General features: G+C 42.9%; 1 protein-coding gene across 1 annotated transcript in view; it reads right to left on the reverse strand.

Moving 5' to 3' along the window:
* LAPTM4B (lysosomal protein transmembrane 4 beta) overlaps positions 1–22,541 on the reverse strand; it is a 61,690-nt gene that overhangs the window by 11,834 nt on the left and 27,315 nt on the right. The window contains exons 5-6 of the mRNA XM_072330168.1: positions 17,420–17,518; positions 8,479–8,574 (exon numbers count right to left, since the gene is read on the reverse strand). Of these exons, the coding sequence (XP_072186269.1) occupies positions 8,479–8,574; positions 17,420–17,518 (195 nt within the window). The remainder of the gene's footprint in view (positions 1–8,478; positions 8,575–17,419; positions 17,519–22,541) is intronic.

Raw genomic sequence — 22,541 nt, forward strand, 5'->3', positions numbered from 1 at the left:
AAAGGAACCACTTCTGAGGAGGGTAGAGAGAGATGTTTACAAAAATCTTCCCATCTGCCTATTTCGCCTTCCTCTGTCTTCAGATAAACAACCTCTGGATACAGAGCCGGAGTTTCATATCAGTGCCAGATAGAATTTAATATCAAATGAGGAATGTTTTACTTCGCTGTATTCACGGATGTGCTCGCTTGAAAAGTTTGCCCAAAATGTTCTAGTTAATTACTGTTGGTTTAAGCATTTCATGATTCACTATCTGTCAAATCCCAGGAAACCTTCCTCTCAACGTGGACAGGAAGTATTGTCATGTTTATATGTATGCATTTCCATTGGAAACCACGCTAGAATGATTGCAGATGGAATAACTGGAAGCAGACTAGCTTGGAGACAACTTATAACTGAATGAGTGAAAAAGTAGGCCTCAGTGCTGCAAAATCATCTGCATGGAGTTAGAGTTGATGGTTTTTTACTTTTCACAAAACTGCTTATTTGTTTATAATTTACTATTATTTAAGCCACCAGCTCTCCAAGACACCATTTAAGAAACTTTACACGAGCTTATGCATTTCTGTAATGAAACAACACAGTTTCAGTACTGCAGATAGATGAACAAATGCATGTATTACTAGGGCACGGCAATACTTAGAAGCAGATTGTGATTGCTCTTGCATGGGAAGAAAATTGGATTGAGGAAACTATTGTCTATTTTTTCATCATGCACAACCTCATAAAAGTCATCCAGAATAATGATGTAATTATTCTCTCTGTTCAAATCATGGAGGGATAGTGCACCTCAGGCCACATAAACCTTTTTGCATCTTGGCCAGCCCTCTGCTGCTGCATCTCCTGTTGTGCGTCATGATCTTGTGTGGACCGAGCTCATCATTCATGCTTTCAAAATGCATTTAGTGGATGAGCATGTGATTCCTAAGGGGGTACTGGATTGCATGTCACCAGTACGGATGACTTGGAGAAGTACATTATGGTTCAGTGTAACAAATGGTTGATGTGCTGTCCTGACAGCACACACTGTGAGAGCATACTAATCTTTCAATGGACATTTTTATTACTAACATCCACCTCCAGCCTTATCACCCCTTATGATTACATTTGCTCCCACTCAAGAATTTACAAGATTAAGTTAACCTATAGATAGATCCCAAGGGGCAGCCAAATTGTTTAATAGCAACTGTCATCTCCCAGGGGTGTTGCTATCAGATGTGCCTGCACTACACACAGAATCATAGAATGATTCTAGATACTGCTGGAAAGGCTTCCATCTTATGTTTATATCACACCTATCTGCGTAGGGATGTGGGGTGATCCAACACTCGTCTTTGGACACCACAGCAGAGAGATAGGCCAGTCGTAAAATTTGGAGGCAGATTTTGAAATCTCACTATAACATTTGGGAGCAATAAGATATGGGACTTTGAGATACCCAGTTTTGTCCTCCATAAATCTTTCTCACTAATTACTATTTTTATAGAAGCACACTCTTTTTGTGTCGCTAATATAAAATGCAATTTGTCTTGAAAAATGTGCTTAGGCATTTCCTAGTTAATACAGAAGGAAAATCCTTGTTTATGACAAAATTACTGTAACACTGCATTAAGACTACAAAGCACCAGTGTCAAGAAAGGTGATGAAGTGACAGCTTGAGGGAAAAGTCTTACGTTTGTGTAGAAATCTCTTGATGTTAGTAAACCACGTTTGTAAAGCCCCTGTCAAACAGAAGACTGAGACTGTGAGCGCTGAGCAGCTGCAGTGGAGGAAAGAAGCCTTACGTCCATGAAGAGTCTTGAGGCAAGCTTGGGAGGAAAGCAGTTACTCTACTGGAAGCTCTTGCCTTTATGGAAAATGAATACAGACTGGACAAATGGTCCAGAATTCACCAGAAGCTGCTCACTGCAGGAAGTCAGTCTTCTAGATAGCTGTCACACCCTCAGCAAAACAATGGCAGCTGCATACTCCTCCCCAGTAGTCCAGCTAAGCTTTGCATCTGTGCAATCTCTAGGAGAACAATGCCACCTACTGAACCACCAGCGACAACAGCTCCCTCCCACCCAACTTAAGCTGAAGTTATTTCTGCCTCTGCATAGCTTATGGCATTGGAGCACAGGGTCCCAGGGCTAGAATAAGTGGGACGTGCATGGAGCTCCTCCACTTGGCAATGGTAAGTGAGCAAGGTGAGGCGATGCAAAGCTAGAAGGGTGAGCTCGCTTTGAAGCTGAAGGCAGCCTCACAGAAGGGCAGGGCTTCTAGGGCCGACCCAATGGTCCCACTACTCTTCCTGGTTTGAACTGGGGGTCCTGGTGTTTGCTGGGGTGTATTCAGGCTTCCTCCATGCTTTGCTTGAGCCTGACCTGAAAAACTGCATACCCATATATCCTTGGCAATAAGGATTTAAGCCATTTTTTTGTTGCCACACAGATACATATCCTCAGAATCATACCGAAGACTTGGACTCATTTTCTGAAGCCTACAAAAAAGCAGCTGTCAGACGGCAGTGAATCAAGCCTGCTAGAAAAACGGTCTGTAAAGGAACACTGTCAATTTATAAACACTCCTGGTCTTTTTGTTTTTGTTTGTTTTTTCCCACCGCATTACAACACTCTGAATTACTGAATTAAAAACAATTAGGAAGAACTAAATTACACATCTCCTCTTTGTGTTTTTGTCTTTAATTACGAACGATGAGAACAGATCTCTCTCTTTCTAATGCAAACCTCTTAGTGGTTTTGGGTTTTTTGTTTGTTCATTTGTTTGTTTTTAATGCATTAGAGTCATTCCAGCATTTGAGCTGCAAATATCACTGGATATATTTTGTTTGATTGAAATAAGATTATACTGAGGAAAACAGATAAACACAGTGTTTGATTGTGTACATTTACTTGCAAGTAAATGTAAATTTTAGTGATTGTAAAGAGAAATGAAAATGTTTTGGAAGCTTTATTTTTAATCTTAGGAGGGCATTTGCTCAGTATTGACACCATCAACAGCCATTTCTAAGCAGCACAGCTGGCTTTTGACAGCAGGCACCTGGTAATAGGTGAGACCCATAACAAGAAGTTTGACTGGCAAACAACATTAAGCAATGGAGCAAACAGGCAGTATGAAGCACTTCAGCAGAGAATGCTGGATTTTAAGAAAATATCCTTACATAAACAAGGAAATATTAATGGAAAGAGCCGAGTATAGATAACAGGAAGGTTCCTATTCTTCCTAAAAATGAAGAAGGAAGAAGCAACACAACCTCTTCATTAAGTCTCAAGGACAATTGACAAGGGATAAGACTTCACAGCAGGTAGAAAGTGAAATGCTGGAGCAGCCAAGTAGCTGTTTGAGGGAAGAAACAGGCTGTTCATACTATTCTGCAATTCAGAATCAAACAGAAGAAGCAGAAGTGCTTACATACATTAGAGAGATGTGAGTGCTGGCATCCATGTGGGACCTGAGCCCTTTGAAGATTCTCTGATTAAAGACATTGCTGTAGAAACGTGCAATTTGAAGTTCTAAGACCAATTCTGCAGAACAGATCCAGCCCTTGAAAACACTTTCAGGACTCTAACACAGGCTATTACATGTGGCCACTAATTAATCACCCATTTTACTGGGCAGGTATGTTTGCATCCTTTTCATTTCCTTATTCTTGCCCCTCCTGCTTCTTCTCTGCCTCCCTCTTTACCTGCTTTCCTCTTGCAGGTTTTATCAGACAGTTTCCACCAATAAAGATGCAAGTTCCTCTGCCTGCACTCAGCTGAGGCTCTGAGAAGGTCTCAGAGGCTGAGTCATGCATGCAGCATTCATTTGTGGTGTGCGCTCACTTTCAAGTACACTTGTGGTTGCTAATCAGTGGAAAAAACTGCCTCTGATTTAGTGGCCCAGCCATGATGTTGTGTATATGGAACACTGCACAAGACAAACTACCTGGTGAGAGTTGCCAAGTTTCTGGCATTTTTATGATGTTTTATGGAAAAAATAACTTTAAAGAAGCAATTTTCTCAAAGATGCCTTCCATTCAGGTGAGTACCTTCTCAAAACTGGCTCAGGATTTGGAAATCAGAGGTCCCAAAGATGCTCTCAAAACAAAAATTCTTGTGTGTTATATGTCTATTTCTGGGCTCCATCTCACACTTTTGCCCGTTTAATTGGCATGAGTCTATGGATCCTACTCTCCTTCGTACATAAACTAATCACTTTCCACACATGCAGAATTACACAACAGCACAAAGACTGGCTCTTCCAACCTGGTGCTCAGAGGAATCATCCAGCAGGACTGAAAGACCTAACTGCACTGCTGAAATAGGTCTCCCTTTGCTTTGGGAAAGTGAGAACAAACAAAGGAAAGTGTTGGCAGATTAATTACAGACTACTTGGTTGATGTCATGTCAACAGAACAAATATGTCTGTGATAAAAAAATGCAAATTAACCATTGCAGATAAATGTGTGTCAGATAGATAGGATTCATTGGAGTGATTTGGTAAAGTATGTAAGTGATTAAATCCCAGCTTGAGGAGAGATATTTACAGCTTTACAGCTCACTGGCAGTATGACTGGAGATGAAACTTCCACTGATTAGCTACAGTGAGGGTTAAAATCAAACAAAATGAAATCCCCTGACTGTTCAAAAGCACAAAGAAACTATTCATGCTACAGAGAACAAATAACTTTGTGTAATCTTCTGCACCCATAAATTGGCAATATCTCCAAACTGGACCGTCATTTCCACAGCACTGCTGTCACAGTTTAAATTAGTGTAGTAAACGAATCTTCATCCGTGGTGAGCTCAAAGTAGTTGGCAGGAAAAGCAATCCCAGATTGAGAAAGGAGAAAAACTGTCTTCAGGTTACTGTGGTTCACTGTGTGGGAGCCACCTCACTGCAATGCCAAAATCTCTTGCAGCATTGGAATAAAGCTTAGAGGAGGGAGATGATTACATGTTCCTGAGCAACTCTGATGCTGTTGTGACTAAGATACAAAACTGGCTCCCCATTATCTCCACAGCTGGACCTGCCCCTATCACCCCTTGGTGCATAACATGATATCTTCCTATCAGCTGGAGTCCCCAGCCCAGCATCTGCTGGTTCCCAAGCTGGAGCCAACTTAGGTGCACTCCTGTGGTGTCGAACTTAGATCAAGGGCCACAGGAAAAGGATATATCACCTAATAGAGTTGACAGGAACATCCCATTCACAACCAGCAGTGGAGAAGACACGCCTTGTTCCAGATGGCAGGCTTGCAAAAAGCTTAAACCACTGTATGACAAAATTCAGATTATCTGGTAGCCAATAACTGCAGCTACCGAGTTAGTCACAGTTCACATCTATCAGCATTATTTTTAAGATCAAGGAAAACTAACTGGAAATTTCTGTGCTGGGAATTTCTCCCTAAAATCAGTCTACACTTAACTTGTTCTCTCATGTTTTAAGTTACATGAGAATTAAACCATAAAAGGAAGGGAGGGAAACAACCGAATATTAAGTCCAACCCCATAATTAACCTTAGATTTTCACTGCTGTTTGTACAGATTAATACTGTTTCAGCTGATGCAGATGACAAGCTTACACATATATAAACAAAAAACAAATAACTATCTCTGAATACAATATGCCATATGGATAAAACCTACAGTTCTGTTGGAATTCACGTGGCAGGTTTGATTCCAAAAAATTATAGATTTCTTTTGAAGCATAGGGAAGAGATGGACCCACGTCTTTTAAGAAACTTGTAATGTGTAATTCAAGGGCATGTCGGGGTGAGGGTCCATGCCAAAAGAATTCTCTCAGCATCAAAGAGGATGAAAACATTGTTTTATACATGAATACACATCAGTGTGAAAGGAGTGTTATACAATTCAACAGACAAGAGTGACCTATCAGAACACTTCTCAATTTCTTGATGTTTCTTCAAGAATCCTAAAACCTCAAAAGTCCTGAGCTCCCAACTTTCTAAGCCCCATTCTTCCACACTTCATTTTGATTTTTCTTTTTTCCAGCTGTTTTGAGGTCGCTTCTAAAAATTATGTGAAAAGGGATTTTTGCTCACCTCTTTCACTCTGTGCATAGGAAAAAAAGATCTTTTCCAGCTCACCACTTAGGGGATAGAGGGAGAGCATAACCTTCTTGAATCTTCTCATTCAAAACGGAGAGTGGTGAGGATTTAGCCCTACAATCTCTGTTATTCTCTAATGAAGTTTAGCAAAAAACAAGAATCAAGAAAGGCTTCTGAGGAGCACATCACCTCTTCCATCACATCCCTGAGAGCACTGCACTGGCAGGTGCCCATGGGGTTTGTCAGGGAAGGATGTGCATAAGATGGAGACTATGAAACTTTGAGGTGAAGGAACTGGAGAGAAGCAGTCAGGCATGGGTTTGACTGAGCCCTGCTGCCATCCCAAAACCCAGGCAAATAGTGACTCTCTGTCCTTATGCCCCTTTGGCTGATCCTGAGAAACTCCTCCCCAGGAGCACAGCTCTTTAGCCCTTCTGTACTCCTGAACTAGAATTTTGTGGTGAAAGTGATGGTTAGCTGAGAAATCCCAACCAGTGCTTTCCACAGGACCTGATCTAAGGCCATTGCATTGAATTTACTTACAAAGAATGAACAAAAATACATCATAGCTGAAAGCAAGAGATTCTGACCACAGTCACAGGAACAAATAGTATACATTGAGGAAGGAAGAGGAGTCCAATGATCAGGGCACTAGCCAAGGGTGTGCAGTCTTTCCCAAAACCTACATCTGCCAGAGCTGTCTTGTAAGGTCAAGATAAGCAAAGTTAAATTAAAATCTCAGTGCAAGAATATGCCATCTGTATAAAAGTATATGTAAGGGCTTTATTTCCTCACAGAAATATGAGGAATTAAAAGATGACGAGGCAGCTCAGATCCCGCTGGTAGTTATATGCATAATTACAGGGTAACTACAGAAGTACTGAGAGAAGTTTAGTAACCACATATCTCTGAAAACCAAAGTCTTCTGATTTGCAAAGGCAGCAATGCAATACATGGTTTTAACAAGGGTTTTAATAAGTCTTGGTAAGTAGAGCTTTTTAGATAGCTCAGCTGGCATTTTGCCACTAGTGAGCCTGCCAGCACTGTGGCTTGTGTAGTCAGCAATGTTTGAAGATGAGTTACAGCTACCCACAGGCTGAACAAAGGATCTATCAAAATCACTTCACATAAAACTCCTGATTTTACTCAAAGTAGATCCCCCTAAAGAACATCGTAATATTTCTTAGTTTTCAATAAACCCATATTTTTATACCTAAATGTCCTAGTTGCCAGCTCTGATAATAGCCTGCAACATTTCTTATGCTTTTCTTAAAGCTTCACATACTGGAGACAAATGCAAGAGCTACTGCTTTCACGTGCAAGCAGTTTTAGTTTCCTAGCCTTTGTGGCTGCACAGGAAATCACTCATTCTAATAGCTGTTGACCTAATGTCTCAGTGTGTGGAGACCACACATGCTTCCAGAAAACCTGAGGAAGACAATCCTGAAATTCTACCTAGGTAATCCAAAGAACCAAGCTCATGCTGCTATCATTCTGTTATACAAATTATGTAAACTATTACATAATCTAGTGGATTCACCTGGGGGCTGATTTGACGTATTGCCCTCCACGTGTTTCTTGGGTGGAACCTTGTGATAGCTCCATAGAGATTGCTGCAAACACAACTAGCTATTTTAGGGGACTCCTTCTCCCTTCTTGCTCCTTTCCTTCAGTGCCTCTAAAACCAGCAAGACATCATTTAACAGTAGCACTGCATATAATCTATGAGCACTGAATTGCTATAAAGTGAACTGACATCTGCCATCCTTTCTGGTTAAAATTCATTTATTAACTTCTTTCATGTTGCTCTGTTTCATTCTATTTCCTTACTATACAGAACCTCTGATGTACTGAGGGATGGATCACTGAACTTGTGTTGCTTTTTAGACACTCTGTGATGGTGCTACGCCAAGTGCTGAGTGTCCTAAATCACAGTTTCTATAACTATACCCACATTTCACAGCAGGTGTAGACAATGGCATCCCTGATTCCTAACCATGCCCCGCACTGTGTAGATCATAGCTTCAGCTGGGACATTCCATAGGATTGTCTTCCAGGCTGAATGGCCCAGTTGTGTCCCTCACAGTGCAGGGGGGAGTCGTGCCATCTCATAGCTTAATAAGGGATTATCACACAGCTGGAGAGCTGAGGGCTGGCAGCATTCCTGGAATGATGAAGTCAGCTGTAGTTGATGTATAACACATATTCTTTGGACTATATACATAAAATTAAATCAGTAGTTTAGCAACAGGTGCCATTTCAACCACAGAGCACCAGGCTGTTAAATCTCAAGCCTAAACAAAACCAATGGATGACAACTCTCAAAAGAATTAAGATGGGTAACTAAGGAGTCAAAAATTAGCAGACAACGAAGATATCAAATAGAATATTAGAGAAAGGTTTTCTCTGTGGTCTAACATCCTTACCGCAGTGTCGTTGGTGGTAATGTAAACCAACACTTCTGAGTTGTTTCTGCCATTAATGTATCGATAACAGTTCCACACGCAGCTTATCAAGTAACCCTGTAAAGAGAAGAATTTTATCATTATGTACAGAAAATAAACCACATACATTTTCATGCCACAGATTTGTGCAAATTGGACTCCCTATTACACCCCCATTGATTCAGGTGGAGACAGTTAAAGAGCTCCTCCTCCACCTAGACTGCCACAAGTCCATGAGACCGGACTGGCTTCACTCTTGGGTGCTGAGTGAGCTGGTGGGGGTGATTGCCGAGCCGCTCTCCACCGTCTACCAGCACTCCTGGTTAACTGGAGAGGTCCCAGAGGATTAGAGACTTGCCAATGTGACTCCCATCTACAAGAAGAGCCATAAGGAGGATCTGGGGAACTATAGGCCCATCAGCCAGACCTCAGTACTGGGGAAAGTTATGGAACAAATTGCCTTGGGTGGGATCGCACTGCATGTGCGTAGTGTCCAGGGGATCAGGCCTAGCCAGCATGGGTTCATGAAAGGCAGGTCATGCTTGACCAGCCTCATCTCCTTCTACGCCTCGGTAACCAGACTGATAGATGAGAGAAAGTCTGTTGATGTAGTCTACCTAGACTTCAGCAAAGCCATAGACATGGTCTCTCACAGTGTTCTTCTGTGGAAACTGGCTGCCCATGGCCTGGACAGGTATACCCTCCTTTGGGTGAGGAACTGTATAGAGGGCTGTGCCCAATGGGAAGTGGTTAATGGAGTTAAGTCCAGCTGGTGACCAGTTACAAGTGGTGACCCCCAGGGGTTGGTTCTAGGACTCATCTTGTTTAATATCTTCACTGATGACCTAGATGAGGGGATTGAGTGTACCCTCAGCGAGTTTGCAGATGACACCAACTTGGGAGGTGGTGTTGATCTGCCTGAGGGTAGGGAGGCCCTCCAAAGGGATCTGGATAGGCTGGATCACTAGGCTGAGGTGAATGGCATGAGGTTCAACGAGGCCAAGTTCTGGGTCCTGCACTTTGGTCACAATAACCCCATGCAACGCTATGGGCTTGGGGTCGAGTGGCTGGATGACTGTGAAGGGGAAAGGGATGCGGGGGTGTTGGACGATGCTCGGCTAAACATGAGCCAACAGTGTGCCCAGGTGTCCAAGAAGGCCAACAGCATCCTGGCCTGTATTAGAAATAGCGTGGCCAGCAGGGGCAGAGAGGTAATCATCACCTTGTACTCAGCACTGATGAGGCTGCATCTTGAGTACTGTGTTCAGTTTTGGGCCTCTCACTACAAGAATGACACTGAGGCCCTGGAATGTGTCCAGAGAAGGGCAACAAAACTGGGGAGGGATCTGGAGCTCAAGTCTTATGAGGAGCAGCTCAGGGAGCTGGGATTGTTTAGTCTGGAGAAGAGGAGGCTCAGGGAAGACCTCATTGCACTCTACAACTTCCTGAAGGGGGGTTGTGATGAGGAGGAGCTTGGTCTCTTCTCCCAGGCAATGAACAGGACTTGAGGAAATGGCCACAAGTTGGACCAGAGGAGGTTTAGATTAGACATAAGAAAGAACTTTTTCTCTCAGAGAGTGGTCAGGCACTGGAATGGCTGCACAGGGAGGTGATGGAGTCGCCGTCCCTGGCAGTGTCCAAGAGGTGTCTGGATGAGGAGCTCTGAGAGATGGTTTAGTGGCTTGTGGTAGCAGTGGTAATGGGAGGACGGTTGGACTAGATGATCTTGTAGGTCCTTTTCAACCTTGTGACTCTATGATTCTATGATCTGAGTGGAATTTACTGTTCCAGATACTTAGTATTACAGCATACTTAGTATTGACTATTTTTTTAAAAAGAAACATCAGTTTCTTTGGGCTTGAATATAAGCCAAATAACATCATTTTTTATATATAACCCCTATTTTACTGAAATGTGCACACCACATATGTAGACTTTCTTTCCTATGCCTCTCTAAATACAGAGATATGTGAGTTTGGACACTTCATTGCCATGCATGAGATGCTGCACACTACCAGGGGTGAGTTTTAAAATATAAAATGAACGTACACAAGAGATCAGCTGTTGCAGATATAGAATGCTTCATGGACAATAGTAAAGTATACATAGAAATCACTTTTGGGCTCCTCCATGGTAAGGTTGTATCACTGCTGGGTGTTAGTGGGGTTTGCTTCAACTTCTAGTTAAAAGAAGTGCAAGCAGGCAGGAGACTGAAGCATCATCAAGCAAATTACAGGAATCCCTCTCTGTTTTGTGAGTGGAGGCCTGGCATGTGACTACATAATGATCCCATAAATCGTGTGCATTTTTTTCAATACTCCATTTAATCTGAGATTAAATCAATGTATTACATATAACTGAAAGAGCCAGGAGTCTTATTATTCTTGCCTGACCAGAGAAAATAATTGCCAGTGTAAAAGTATTTACTGAAATCTGAAATCATTCCTGTCCTTTTAACCTTTATTAGAAATATATATTCAGTATAAAAAAGAAAAAATAAATTAAAAAAAAAAAAAAAAAAAAAAAAAGAAAAAAGTTATTGCAGCAATAATCCTACCACAGGATCATAAACTCATAAACTGCTGTTTTGCTGTTTTTGTTCTTGGAGCTCACTTGGCTTGGGATAAGGCTGCTGCCTGGCAAACAGTTAGGAGTCTCCAGCTCTTTTTAAAATGGTTAGGAAAAGTGTACACATCCAACATCTCTTCTGCCAGCAGGACAAATTCCAGTCTGGCCAGCAGAGAGGAGCAAAGTGGCTGGAAGAGAGAGGAGACAAGAACATATGTGGACCAGCTGGACTCAGATCCTCAGCGTGCCATGAGCAAGGCTGGTAGAGCGGGGCTAAGCAGTTATCTCTGAGCTTTCTGCTTCTCACATAGCCACACACAGCAGTGATGAAAACAATGTCTTTTGATAATACCCATCTTAAATCTTTACTTAGCAGGTTCTGGATAGCAGTCCCTCCAGAAACCTAGTGTATGCAAGTTAAACTGCCAGCACTGGATTTGCATGTGTATCTTTCTCGAGTGAGTCATATTTTGTGACTCACTTGCACTGATGACCTTCCAAAACCCTCTTATCCTCTTCAGCTGCCCTGCGCCTCCTTCCCCTTCAGAGCTGTCACACATACGAGCTGTTTTTTAGGATACCATGTGACTCACAGATCACTCGCCTGCAGATCAGGAAGAGGTTTGATTGTTTTTGTTTTCCACTTGGATCGAACTGGCTGGAATCCAGTAAGTTTGCTTCCTCTTCTTTATGGCCCTGGATGACTCAGGAATGTTACTTTCTACCATGCAGTGTCCAATGAGGAGGACAAGAGACATCTAAGTGAGCTGAGTGCTGAGGTCAGGCTGGCTCTGCACCCCAAGCTGTGGGCTATGTGAGACGTGGCCTACTGCAACAAGATGTGTAGGAACATGTAAATGAAGGACTATGTCTCTTACCAGAATTAAGTAGTGATGCCACTGTTGCTAATTACAAACAATATGGAGTCCTTCAGTGGCTATCAGTGCTCAGATACCATGCACTAAGAAAGGCATAACAGTTAGTACAGAGCAGAGTGCTGAATGCAGGACACTTCTGTGCAGACACAGCATACCTTCACAAGAAACACGTGCACAGTAAAGCCATGTATTTGCTCAGCGCTGCTCCTCCGCTCCCTGTGAGGAGCTGCAGCCGCCATCAGGCCTCCTCAGCTCCTCTGCTCTGGGCTGCACAAACACAGCAGCCTCAGCCACTAGTCATATGTCTTACCTGTATTTTACCCCAATATATGCACAAAGAGCTGCTTCACCTTCCAGCTCCAGTTCTAGCCCTGCAGCCTAGATGCATGATTGTTTCTCAGAGGATGAGGTCCATTTTAGCTCTTGGAGTGAAAATGCTGCCAGTCAGCACACACCCCAGAGCTGGCAACATATGAACATATTAATTTTCTCTTGGGAGACTGATGTTCACATTTGGAATTGGCCTTATGTGAAGGTCACTGGACCTCTCCTGTTGAGCCCAAAATGTGGTGAGCACTACCCTTTCTCATCTGCTGACATCCACCAGGGGTGGTCCCATTCCCAGTCTCACCAGTCTGTACAGACAGCTTATGTCACAGAGACCAGGATAACAGTTTTCTGTTCTCATTGAACACTGTCTCACTGAACTGGAACACCTCTAGACTGCCTCTTCCTACCTACTTTAAACAAAAGAAAGGTCAACAAGGAGGAGGAAAAAAAGCCATCCTCTGCAAGCCACAGAGTGCTCAGAGAAGCTTGAGGGAAGAGTTTATTTTGGTTGTGTTTGTGCTCACTAGGCTCAGGCTGATTTGGGCTTGGGGACTTTATCCTGCCTGGGAAGGACAGGCTGAAGCCCCAGGGTTTCTGTCTCAGCAGCTGAAGCTGTCGGGGGAAACCAAGGCCCCATTCACCAAAGCAGCTGCAGAGAGGGGTGCAGTCCAAAAGCTGCTGTGCTTTATGTGCTTCAAATACGCTATTTGAGGTTCTGTGTACATACTTCTATACTGCTGGATGTCCTTCCTCAGCCAGATAGGAAAGATCTGTTTCATGGTATGTAACTTCGATTCTGTTTCCAAACAAAGACAGTAAGTGGTATAACACATTTTGGTCTGCTCTGGAAAAGCCTCTGACTTGGCATGAAATATTTATCCATCCATTTGAAGTATCGGTTAGCTGCTTGGGATCCAAGTGAATCCTGATTGCAGTAAAGACAAGTGCCTGTGTGTGGTTGGCTGCCTCTCATTCTTACTACCCTCTTTTGTCCCTCCTTTTTACAGTTTCATGTGCAAAGCCCTACCAAATACATGTATATATTGATTTCTGCTCATGTTCCTTTACATGTAACTGCACCCCAAATAAAAGTAGCTACACCCAAAACAAAGGTGTCCTGATACCAACCATTTCTGATGAATTCTCTGATTCTGTTTCATATTCCTCACCAGATGAATGCAACTTTTCCTAGGGCAGCTTTTCCTAGGTTACAATGTTTTGGTTTCTCTCTTGGTTCCTAGTCCAACTCCGGGGGGAGTGGGAGCTAAGGCATATTTTTATGCACAGCACCTTTTCAGTTTCAGTATAAAAACCCGGTACCATCTGTTAAGTCTATCAGTGATAGAAGTGTGATGCATGTGATAGTGTCCAGTTTCTTTTCATGCAGCAGACTATGAAAATCTACATAACAGCTTTTCTGGAAACCCAACAAATTCAAATTAAAATGCCAACTTGAATTTAGTGTGAGTTTCTGCATGAGTCATATATTTGTGACTCATTTGCACAATAATATAATGCTAGAATGAACATTAAGAAAAGCAATAGTCTGTAATAATCCTGGACATAAAGAGTTTTAATACAAGAATGGAATATTAACTAATATCTCAATCTAACAAGCCACTTATTCTCTTTGAAAAAGATATATTAGCAACTTTAAAATTGAATAAATTTTTGCACTATTAATTTCTCAAGAATTCTCTCTCTCTCTCTCTCTCTTTTTTTTTTTTTTTTTTTTTTTTTTTTTTTTTTTTTTTTTTGCATAGTTGTTATTTTTTGCTATTCATAGAATCACCAAGGTTGGAAAAGACCTAAAAGATCATCCAGTCCAACCATTCACCTATTACCAATAGCTCCCACTAAACCATGTCCCTCAACACAACATTCAGTCTTTCCTTGAACACCCCCAGGGTTGGTGACTCCACCACCTCCCTGGGCAGTGCATTCCAGTGCCTGACCACCCTTTCTGAGAAGCAATACTTCCTAATGTCCAGCCTGAATCTCCCCTGCTGTAGCTTGAAACCATTCCCTCTGGTCCTAATAGAATGACTTGGGTTAGAAGGGACCTTATCATCATCTAATCCCAACCCCCCTGCCTTGGGCAGGGTTGTCAACCGCTGCACAAGAATCTATCAAGCTTGGCCTTGAATGCCTCCAGGGATGGAGCATCCACAGCTTCTCTGGGCAGCCTGTACCAATTCCTCACTGCCCTCTGAGTGAAGAATTTCTTCCTAACATATAAACTAAATCTTCCCTGTTTCAGTTAAAATCCATTCCCCCTTGTCCTATCACTATCTATCTGAGTAAAAAGTCAGTTCTCCTCCTACTTGTAAGCTCCTTCCAAGCACTGGGAGTTCACAACGAAGTCTCCCCAGAGCCTTCTCATCTCTGTGTTAAACGACCCCAACTTACTCAACCTTTCATCGTAAGAGAGTTATTACAGCCCTCTCAGATCATCCTTGTGGCCTTCCTCTGAACCCACTCCAACAGCCCCACGTTCCTCCTGTACTGGGGGCCTCAGGCTTGGATGCAGTACTCCAGATGAGACCTCACAAGGGTGGTGTAGAGGGGTGGAGTAGACCCCTTCCTCTCCTTGCTAGTAACCCCTCTTTTGATGCAGCCCAGGATACTATTGACCTTCAGGGCTGCAAGTGTACATTGCTGTCTCATGTCCAGCTTTCCACGCACCAAGACCATCAAGTCCTCTTCAGGAATGTTCTCTATGAGTTCTTCTCCTGGTCTCCCCCTAAGGGGGGCCACTCATGACTGGTCTCCACCTGGATGTGAAGCCATTGACAACCCTCTGGCTATCACCATTCAGCCCAAACTTTGTCCACTGAACAGTCCAGCCCTCAAATCCATACCTCCCCAATTTAGAGATAAGGATACGGTGAAGGACCATGTCAAAGGCTTTGCACAAGTCCAGGTCGATGACATCAGTTGCTCTTGGTCCACAGATGCCATTACTCCATCATAGAAGGCTACCAAAATGGTCAGGCACAATGTGCCCTTGGTGAAGCTACACGAGCTGTCTTGGATCACCTCCTCATATCACATGTACTTTAACATCTCTTCCAGGAGGATCTTCTCCATGATCTTCCCAGGCACAGACATGAGGCTTACCAGTCTGTAGTTGCCCAGGTCTTTTTTTCTCCCTTTCTTAAAAATGGGAGTGATGTTTCCCTTTTTCCAGTCACTGGAGACACCTGACAGCCACATTAAAAATATGATGGTGGGCAGCTTGGCAACCACATCAGCTAGCTCCTTCAGGACCCTGGGATACCTATCATCCAGCCCCATAGATTTGTATATATTCAGCCCTCAGGAGGCGGTCTTGGACTTGCTCCACTTTTAAACTGGGATGGATTTTGCTCTTCCTACCCTGGGACAATCATAGAATTATAGAATGGTTTGGGTTGGAAGGGACCTTTAAGATCATGTAGTTCCAACCCCCTGCTGTAGGCAGGGACACCTCTCTCTTCTCCAGGCTGCTCACAACCCCATTCAGCCTGGCCTTGAATGCTTCCAGGGATGGAGCATCCACAACCTCTCTGAGCAGCCTGTTCCACCACCCTCACAGTAAAGAATTTCTCCCTAATATCCAGTCTAAATCTACCCTTTTCCAGCTTAAATGTATTTTCCTTGTCCTGTTGCTACATGCCCTTTTAAAAAGTCCTTCCCCAGCTTTCCTGTAGGCCCCATTGAGCCTCCTCTTTTCTAGGCTGAAGAGTCCCAACTCTCTCAGCCTGTCTGAGGAGGTGCTCAAGCTCTCTGATCATCTTTGTATTGCTTCTCTGGACCTATTTCAACAGCTCCATGCCCTTCTTGTGCTGAGGGCCCCAGAACTGGATGAAGTACTCTAGGTGGGGTCTCACAAGAGCAGAGTAGAGGGACAGAATCACCTCTGTTGACCTGCTGGTGATGCTTCTCTTGATGCAACCCAGGATATGGTTGGCCTTCTCAATCCCACTGATTATGTTGCCTACAAAGATGTTAAATAATACTGGTCCCAGTACCAATCCCTGAGGAACGTCACTTGTCACCAGTCTTCACTTGGACATTGAGCTGTTGACTGCAACTCTCTGAGTGCTACCATCCAGCCAATTCCTCATGCAGCAAGTGATCCATCAGATGCATTTTTCTCCAGTTGTACAACCGGGATGTCATGCGGGACAGTGTCAGATGCTTTGCATAGGTCCAAATAGATGATGTCAGTTGCTTTTCCTTTGTCCACTGAGGCTGTAACTCCATCATAAAAGGCCATCAATTTTGTCAGGCATGACTTGCCCTTGGTGAAGTCTTGTTAGTTATCACCAGTCACCTAATCTTCATTTTCCATGTGCCTTAGTAGGGCCTTCAGGAGGAGTTTTTCCATGATCTTGCTCAGTAAAGAGGTGAAACTGACTGACCTGTAGTTACCTGGATCTTCTTTTTTTTTTTTTTTTTTTTTTTTTTTCCCCTTCTTGAAAACAGGGGTTATGTTTTTCCCTTTTCCATTAAGTGAGAACTTCACCAGACTGTCATGACCTTGAAAATATGATGGATAGTAGCTTGGCAACTTCATCCACCAGCCTGCTATGCTGTCACTCCCAGAGGGACTGCTTGGATCTATTTAACTCTATCTTTCTCAGCTGATTTTTTCCCTATTTTGAATGATGTTGAAAAAATGTGTCACTAGATCTTCATTCCCTTCCCCAAATATTTTATGATTGTATTGAAGTATGCGTATCCTGTTGTAAAAACTGATGGTTTACCCTTTATTTCCTAGCTACATAAGAGGATCTTTCCCTACATATCTGAGGTGTTGATTTTATATATATATATGTACTGTTTTTTTAAAGCCTTTAGTGAGAGGCTTTGCCAAACACCCTTTGAAAAACCAAGTCTGTTTTAAGTCTCTCTGTTGTCCACTTCTTCAAAGGATTCATGTGTCACGAGCTCTCTCTCATGCTTCCCTGCTGTGGCTTATATGTTCATCTGTTTGTCTTTGACCTTTTTTGCATTCTTTTTTTCTCCCACAATATCTATTACTTTGCTTTGAGTAGATGTCATACTGTGTCCTGTAGTTCCTCATGTGCCTTCTGAGCCAGGACACTCAAAGGGGACAATTCACCCATGACCTGAAGTAGAATGTATACAAGTGGACTTACCTTAAAAGCTAAAATGATGCTTATGAAAAGGAGTATAATCACAACCAGACACGTAGGGTTCACAGACATGATCTCTTCCTTGTACGGAAAGTTGCTGGGCTGCAGAAGCAAAAGTAAGCAAAACACTGTAAGTTAATCTTATGAATCACTTAAGAAACATCCAATTACTGCAGTCTATAATTAATAGCTTACAAAACTTGCAGTGATCTACTAAATTAGGACCTCTCTGTGCCAATAAACAGTTTCAGTAGGTCTGGTTGGGGCAGGTGCTGCAAATGCTTGGCTTGCCAAATGTTCCTTAGAGTGCTGTGGGGTTTGCTTTTTGCTTTATTCATGTTTTGGGTATTCTTTCCCACAGTGGTTTGGTAACAGACACAGATTAATGAGGGTCAGCCCTCTGGGGGATTTGTAACAGGAAATCTCTTCTCTTGAGCAATGGTGGGCAAGTTCTGCTCTTACAAAGAGCAGGTTATCTTGTCCTGGATGTGGTTGCCAGTTGCAGCTCTTCCCAAAAATCAGAGGAAAAGACTAGACAGCACAATCCTACCAGTTAAATATTTGATCAAACGACACTGTCTGTATTCAACTCCATCTTCTTCTAGCTGAATTTGGACTAATTCCCCCAGGAGTGCTGCTGCTTGAGAGCAAACTCATGATTTTAAATCTGAATGTGCTCCAGAACCTTGTACATGAAATGGAAGCAACATTCATCCTTTTAGATTATTTACAATTGTGTAACACTTCAGGATCACTGGCTGCAAAACCACCTCTAAAAATGTTTTGCTGTATTTGCTATTGCTTAGAGAAAACATTCATTAACTCGAACATTCCAAATTGCTTTGAAATATGGCCATGCATGAGTTCCTGTTCCAGATGGAATAAACTATTGTTCACAGATAGAGCCGCTCTCCACAAGACAGCTCTGTGGCAGTAGTGTACATAACATCATGCATTAGCTCCTTCCTCACGCAACCCCCTTCTTCCTCTCAGACCAAATTACTTAAGCAGGCCAGCTCTGCATCCTTGTCAGGACAATTAAACTAGACACTGAGTTACAACTGTACTCCTGGCAATGGCGGTGAAAATCCAACGTAACCCCTTAATGCCCCTTCTACCAGAACTCAGCCCAACGCTTCAGGAAATTATCTTTCTTTTTGGGGGGGGGAGCAGCTGTTAGTAAGAATAGCTCTTTATTTAGCACTTCCATGAACTGTTCGGAGTGATTAACATCAACAGCAGCTGTAACCATTTGCAGATAACCGTTACATAAGCACATTTTCTGCTCTTGACAGCAGTGTTTCTGTTAATGTACTGAATTCCATGGCTGGAGTTTTTATCACATTATCTTCTTTGTTGAAGTGCAGCTTTTGCAGGAAACTGGACAACTAAAATTCAATGAGTTACTTTTTTTTTTTGTTGCTATGTATACTGGATATGGTCACCCACAAACCAAGAAAGCAAGAGTATATGGTGGAAGCAACCACTGGGTAGCTTGAAACATACCCTGTCCCTCATGCCACTGCCCAAAACACTATATTAGGCCTCAAAAAACAGGTCTTATTGCAACATGGTACCCCAAACAGAATAAATTCAGATAAGGGAACTCATTTTAAAATCATTCTCATGAACACATGGTCCAAAAAACGTGGCATTGAGTGGATATCTCGTATTGCCTGCTGTGCACCAGCTTCTGGGAAAATCAAATGATACAATGGACAGTAAAAAGCCATGCTGAAAGCAATGGGTGGCAGAACGTTCAAGCACTGGGATAAGCATCTGGCAGCAGCTACTTTGTTAGTCAGTACTCAAGGGTCTGCTAGCCAAGATAGCCCTGCCCAATCCAGCCTTGTAATTACTGTAGAGGGGGAAAAGGTCGCTGTAGTACATGTAAGGAACATACTAGGGAAAACTGTGGGTCATCCTGGCCTTGAGCAAGGGCAAGCTGATTTCTGGGGTTGCTTTTGCATAGGAGCCTGTATTTATTTAGTGGATCAAGGCTCATCCACCCATCAAAACTGGATCTTGCTCTGGGCAGCCTGGTCTAGTCATTAGTGACCCTGCCCACAGCAGGGGTGCTAAAACTAGATGATCTCTGAGGTTTTTTTCAACCTAGGCTGTTCTATGATTGCAACAAAATGGGAATATTCAATGTACATCTCAGAGTAACTTCATGCTGAATGGCGGGGGTGAATGGCCCTTCCAGTTTCTGGTAGCACAGTGAGCAGAATGGTCAAAACTTCCCTTTCTGCCATTTTACTTGTTTTATTAATGGTATCTCTTTTTCTTCTTATTATCTTACATTCTTTTACTATTTGTAGTAAATTTTTCTCTATCTTTGTCTTAATTGGGTTGGTTTCTATTTTTTTTCCCCCTTCTTTCTTTGAGGGGGATGAGAAGGTGAAAAGGGTTTTCCCTCCCCTTTTCCTGTTGCACTTGAAACTGCAACACCCAGAAACAAATAAAGCAAGAACGTATGTCAAGAAAAGATGACGCAGAACCAAACCTTATATGCAGAATATCTAAGTATTGTAGCCACAGACTACTCTACTGTAGTTTGCAGGAGTGAGGACATATACTAGGTTAGAAAGCCCAGTCAATCAGAGGCAGTCTCAGTAAAACTGCCTAAAAAAGGCTAATTTTAGTACTGACCTACCATTAAAAACTAGTTGGAAAAGTTTCTGAATGTAATAGAAACCTCCTAGTGATGCTTTCCACCTCAGATGCTCTGGCTTTGGGAATCAGAATCCAGCCCAAGACTGGACAACTGCATGCTGGGACTTCATTCACAACACGATAGGCTCTTTCCAGACATCAATGCAATTGAGATTTGCATGAGGGAAAGAGGAGGGTGGAAAATGACCACAGAAGTTCCTGAAACCTTAAAGAGCAAGAACATCTGCCAGAGCCATGAGACCTGGCCAAGCCTGGGAGGAACACATCCCTTACATCTGCAGCGCTGCAAGTGAAAAGACAGTAAATAAATACAGAAAGCAACAAGCTGGGAGAGCATATGAGGAGCAAAAGCTGCAGTTTGTTCATCCACACTCAGCAGTCTGGGTTTCTTTTCTGACATGAGGTAACAGCAAATCCCACATGGTGGCTATCCCCATCAATAAATACCTGTAAGGTCTTGGTACAGAGTGTGGAAAAATGAAGCCAGATCCTAGCAGAGAGCATCTAAAGAAGGATAATGAAGATGGTGAAGGGTCTAAAAGGCAAGATGCATGAGGAGTGACTGAGGTCCCTTGGTTTGTGCAGCCCAGAGCAGAGGAGCTGAGGGGAGGCCTGATGGTGGCTGCAGCTCCTGACAGGGAGTGGAGGGGCAGCGCTGAGCTCTGCTCTGTGTGACAGCGACAGGGCCCGAGGGAACGGCATGGAGCTGCGGCAGGGGAAGTGAAAGTGGGGGTGAGGGACAGGTTCTTGGGCAGAGGAGGCTGACTGGACATGGATCAGCCTGCCCAGGGCAGTGGCTGCAGCACCAAGCTGCTGGAGTTCAGGAAGCATTTGGACAACGCTTTCAGACACAAGGTTGGAATCTGGGGTGGTCCTGCATGGAGCTGGAAGTTGGACTTGCTGATCCTCATGGGTCCCTGCCGACCTGGAATATTCCATGATTTTGTGATGCCTCCCGGGGCTTCCCTGCTTCCTGTATGTGAGAAAAAGCTTTCGGGACTGCGATGAATGGCCCAGGGCCATGGGTCAACGAACGTGGAAGTTCCCTTTGTTTGTTACTGAGGCTGGCTACACCTACCAACAAGAAGATATGTAATACTTGCTTGCCCAGACAGGCTGGGGAACCACTAGATCTTGACTCACAACCACAAACCCCTTCAGTGTTGTGGGAAGAACGATTTATGAAAGCTGCAGAATTTAGCAGAATCAAGAAAGATTACTGGAAATGCCTCAGCTGGTTCCAGTACCAAAAGCAGTTCAGATGAATTAAGCACCCATCATCCTCTGCTGATGCTGCAGTCATGAGCTCAAACACTACTATGAGTATATGAAGTGGGAAGAGAAAACTTCTTTTCCTTTATAAGAGGTTTGCTCAGCCATGGAGAAACCAGGAACTGAAATCCTGCTGCAGGGATGGTCCTGTGTGCCAGGGTCAGACCAAAAGCTTGGCAAATGCATGGGTACCTTAACTTCAGGGAACAACTCAAATATTGTCAAATACCGTGAATGGTCTGGTGAAGCTAGGAGAGACTTATGGCTTGATGGGAAAATATCCAGTCCATCACTGGAAATGCAGGAGGGATTCTGCAGCAAGGTGTTGTGAAATTTCCTATGCAAACAAGAAGTACTCGTAGTGGTGTGGCACTGGCATTAAAGGTCTTAATTAATGTGTCATTCCTAACCTTGTCGTGGATACTGAACATATTGCATACATAATAATATATGTGTAAGCTTTCAATTAAAAATAATTACTGCTTATACATAACAAAACTCTATTAGATTCTTCAAAATTTGTGTAGCAAGTATTTGGCATCAATATTGGACAAATGCACAACAGAAAGCCCAAGTCCTTTCTATTCCCTCTTGTACAATCTCCTATGCTTTCCTTCCTTTTGGATCACAAAAAAATCCATTGTGGATTCTCAGTCAACAGATACAGTCCTCAGATAATTAGATCTTACAGAACTGAAAGAAACCAGCAGTGTGTCTGTAGAGACTTGAAACCCTGCTATGAAGATAATTGTACCTCTTTGGAATTATAAAATGGTATTAAAAATGTCAGAAAGTGTCACAAAGAATCTTCCTTTATTAAGCTTTAGTTTATGGGAATCATTTCTCTATGTTTAATCTTTTATACTCTCTAGACTATTCCCGTAGGATATAAAAGCGTGACTGATACAACCATAACTGTTAGACATCAGCATTGCAGCCATTTAGTATGCCTCAAAATATTCTTTAGATGACCTGAAAAAGATCTATACTTTAATAAAAAACAATGTCGTGTAACTCAGTTGCAGACTAGCCTGTCCTGTACCTCTGGTTCAAAACATTCTGTATACTGATATCAGATGACAGGAGATGAAGTGTTTAATTTTAAGGTTTTAGAAAGCACATATATCAAAGTATTATTTGAGGTGAAGAAATAAAATGTGCTTGAGGTCAAACTGCT

This window comes from Excalfactoria chinensis, chromosome 2 (assembly GCF_039878825.1).
Source record: "Excalfactoria chinensis isolate bCotChi1 chromosome 2, bCotChi1.hap2, whole genome shotgun sequence".
Classification (NCBI taxonomy): domain Eukaryota; kingdom Metazoa; phylum Chordata; class Aves; order Galliformes; family Phasianidae; genus Excalfactoria; species Excalfactoria chinensis.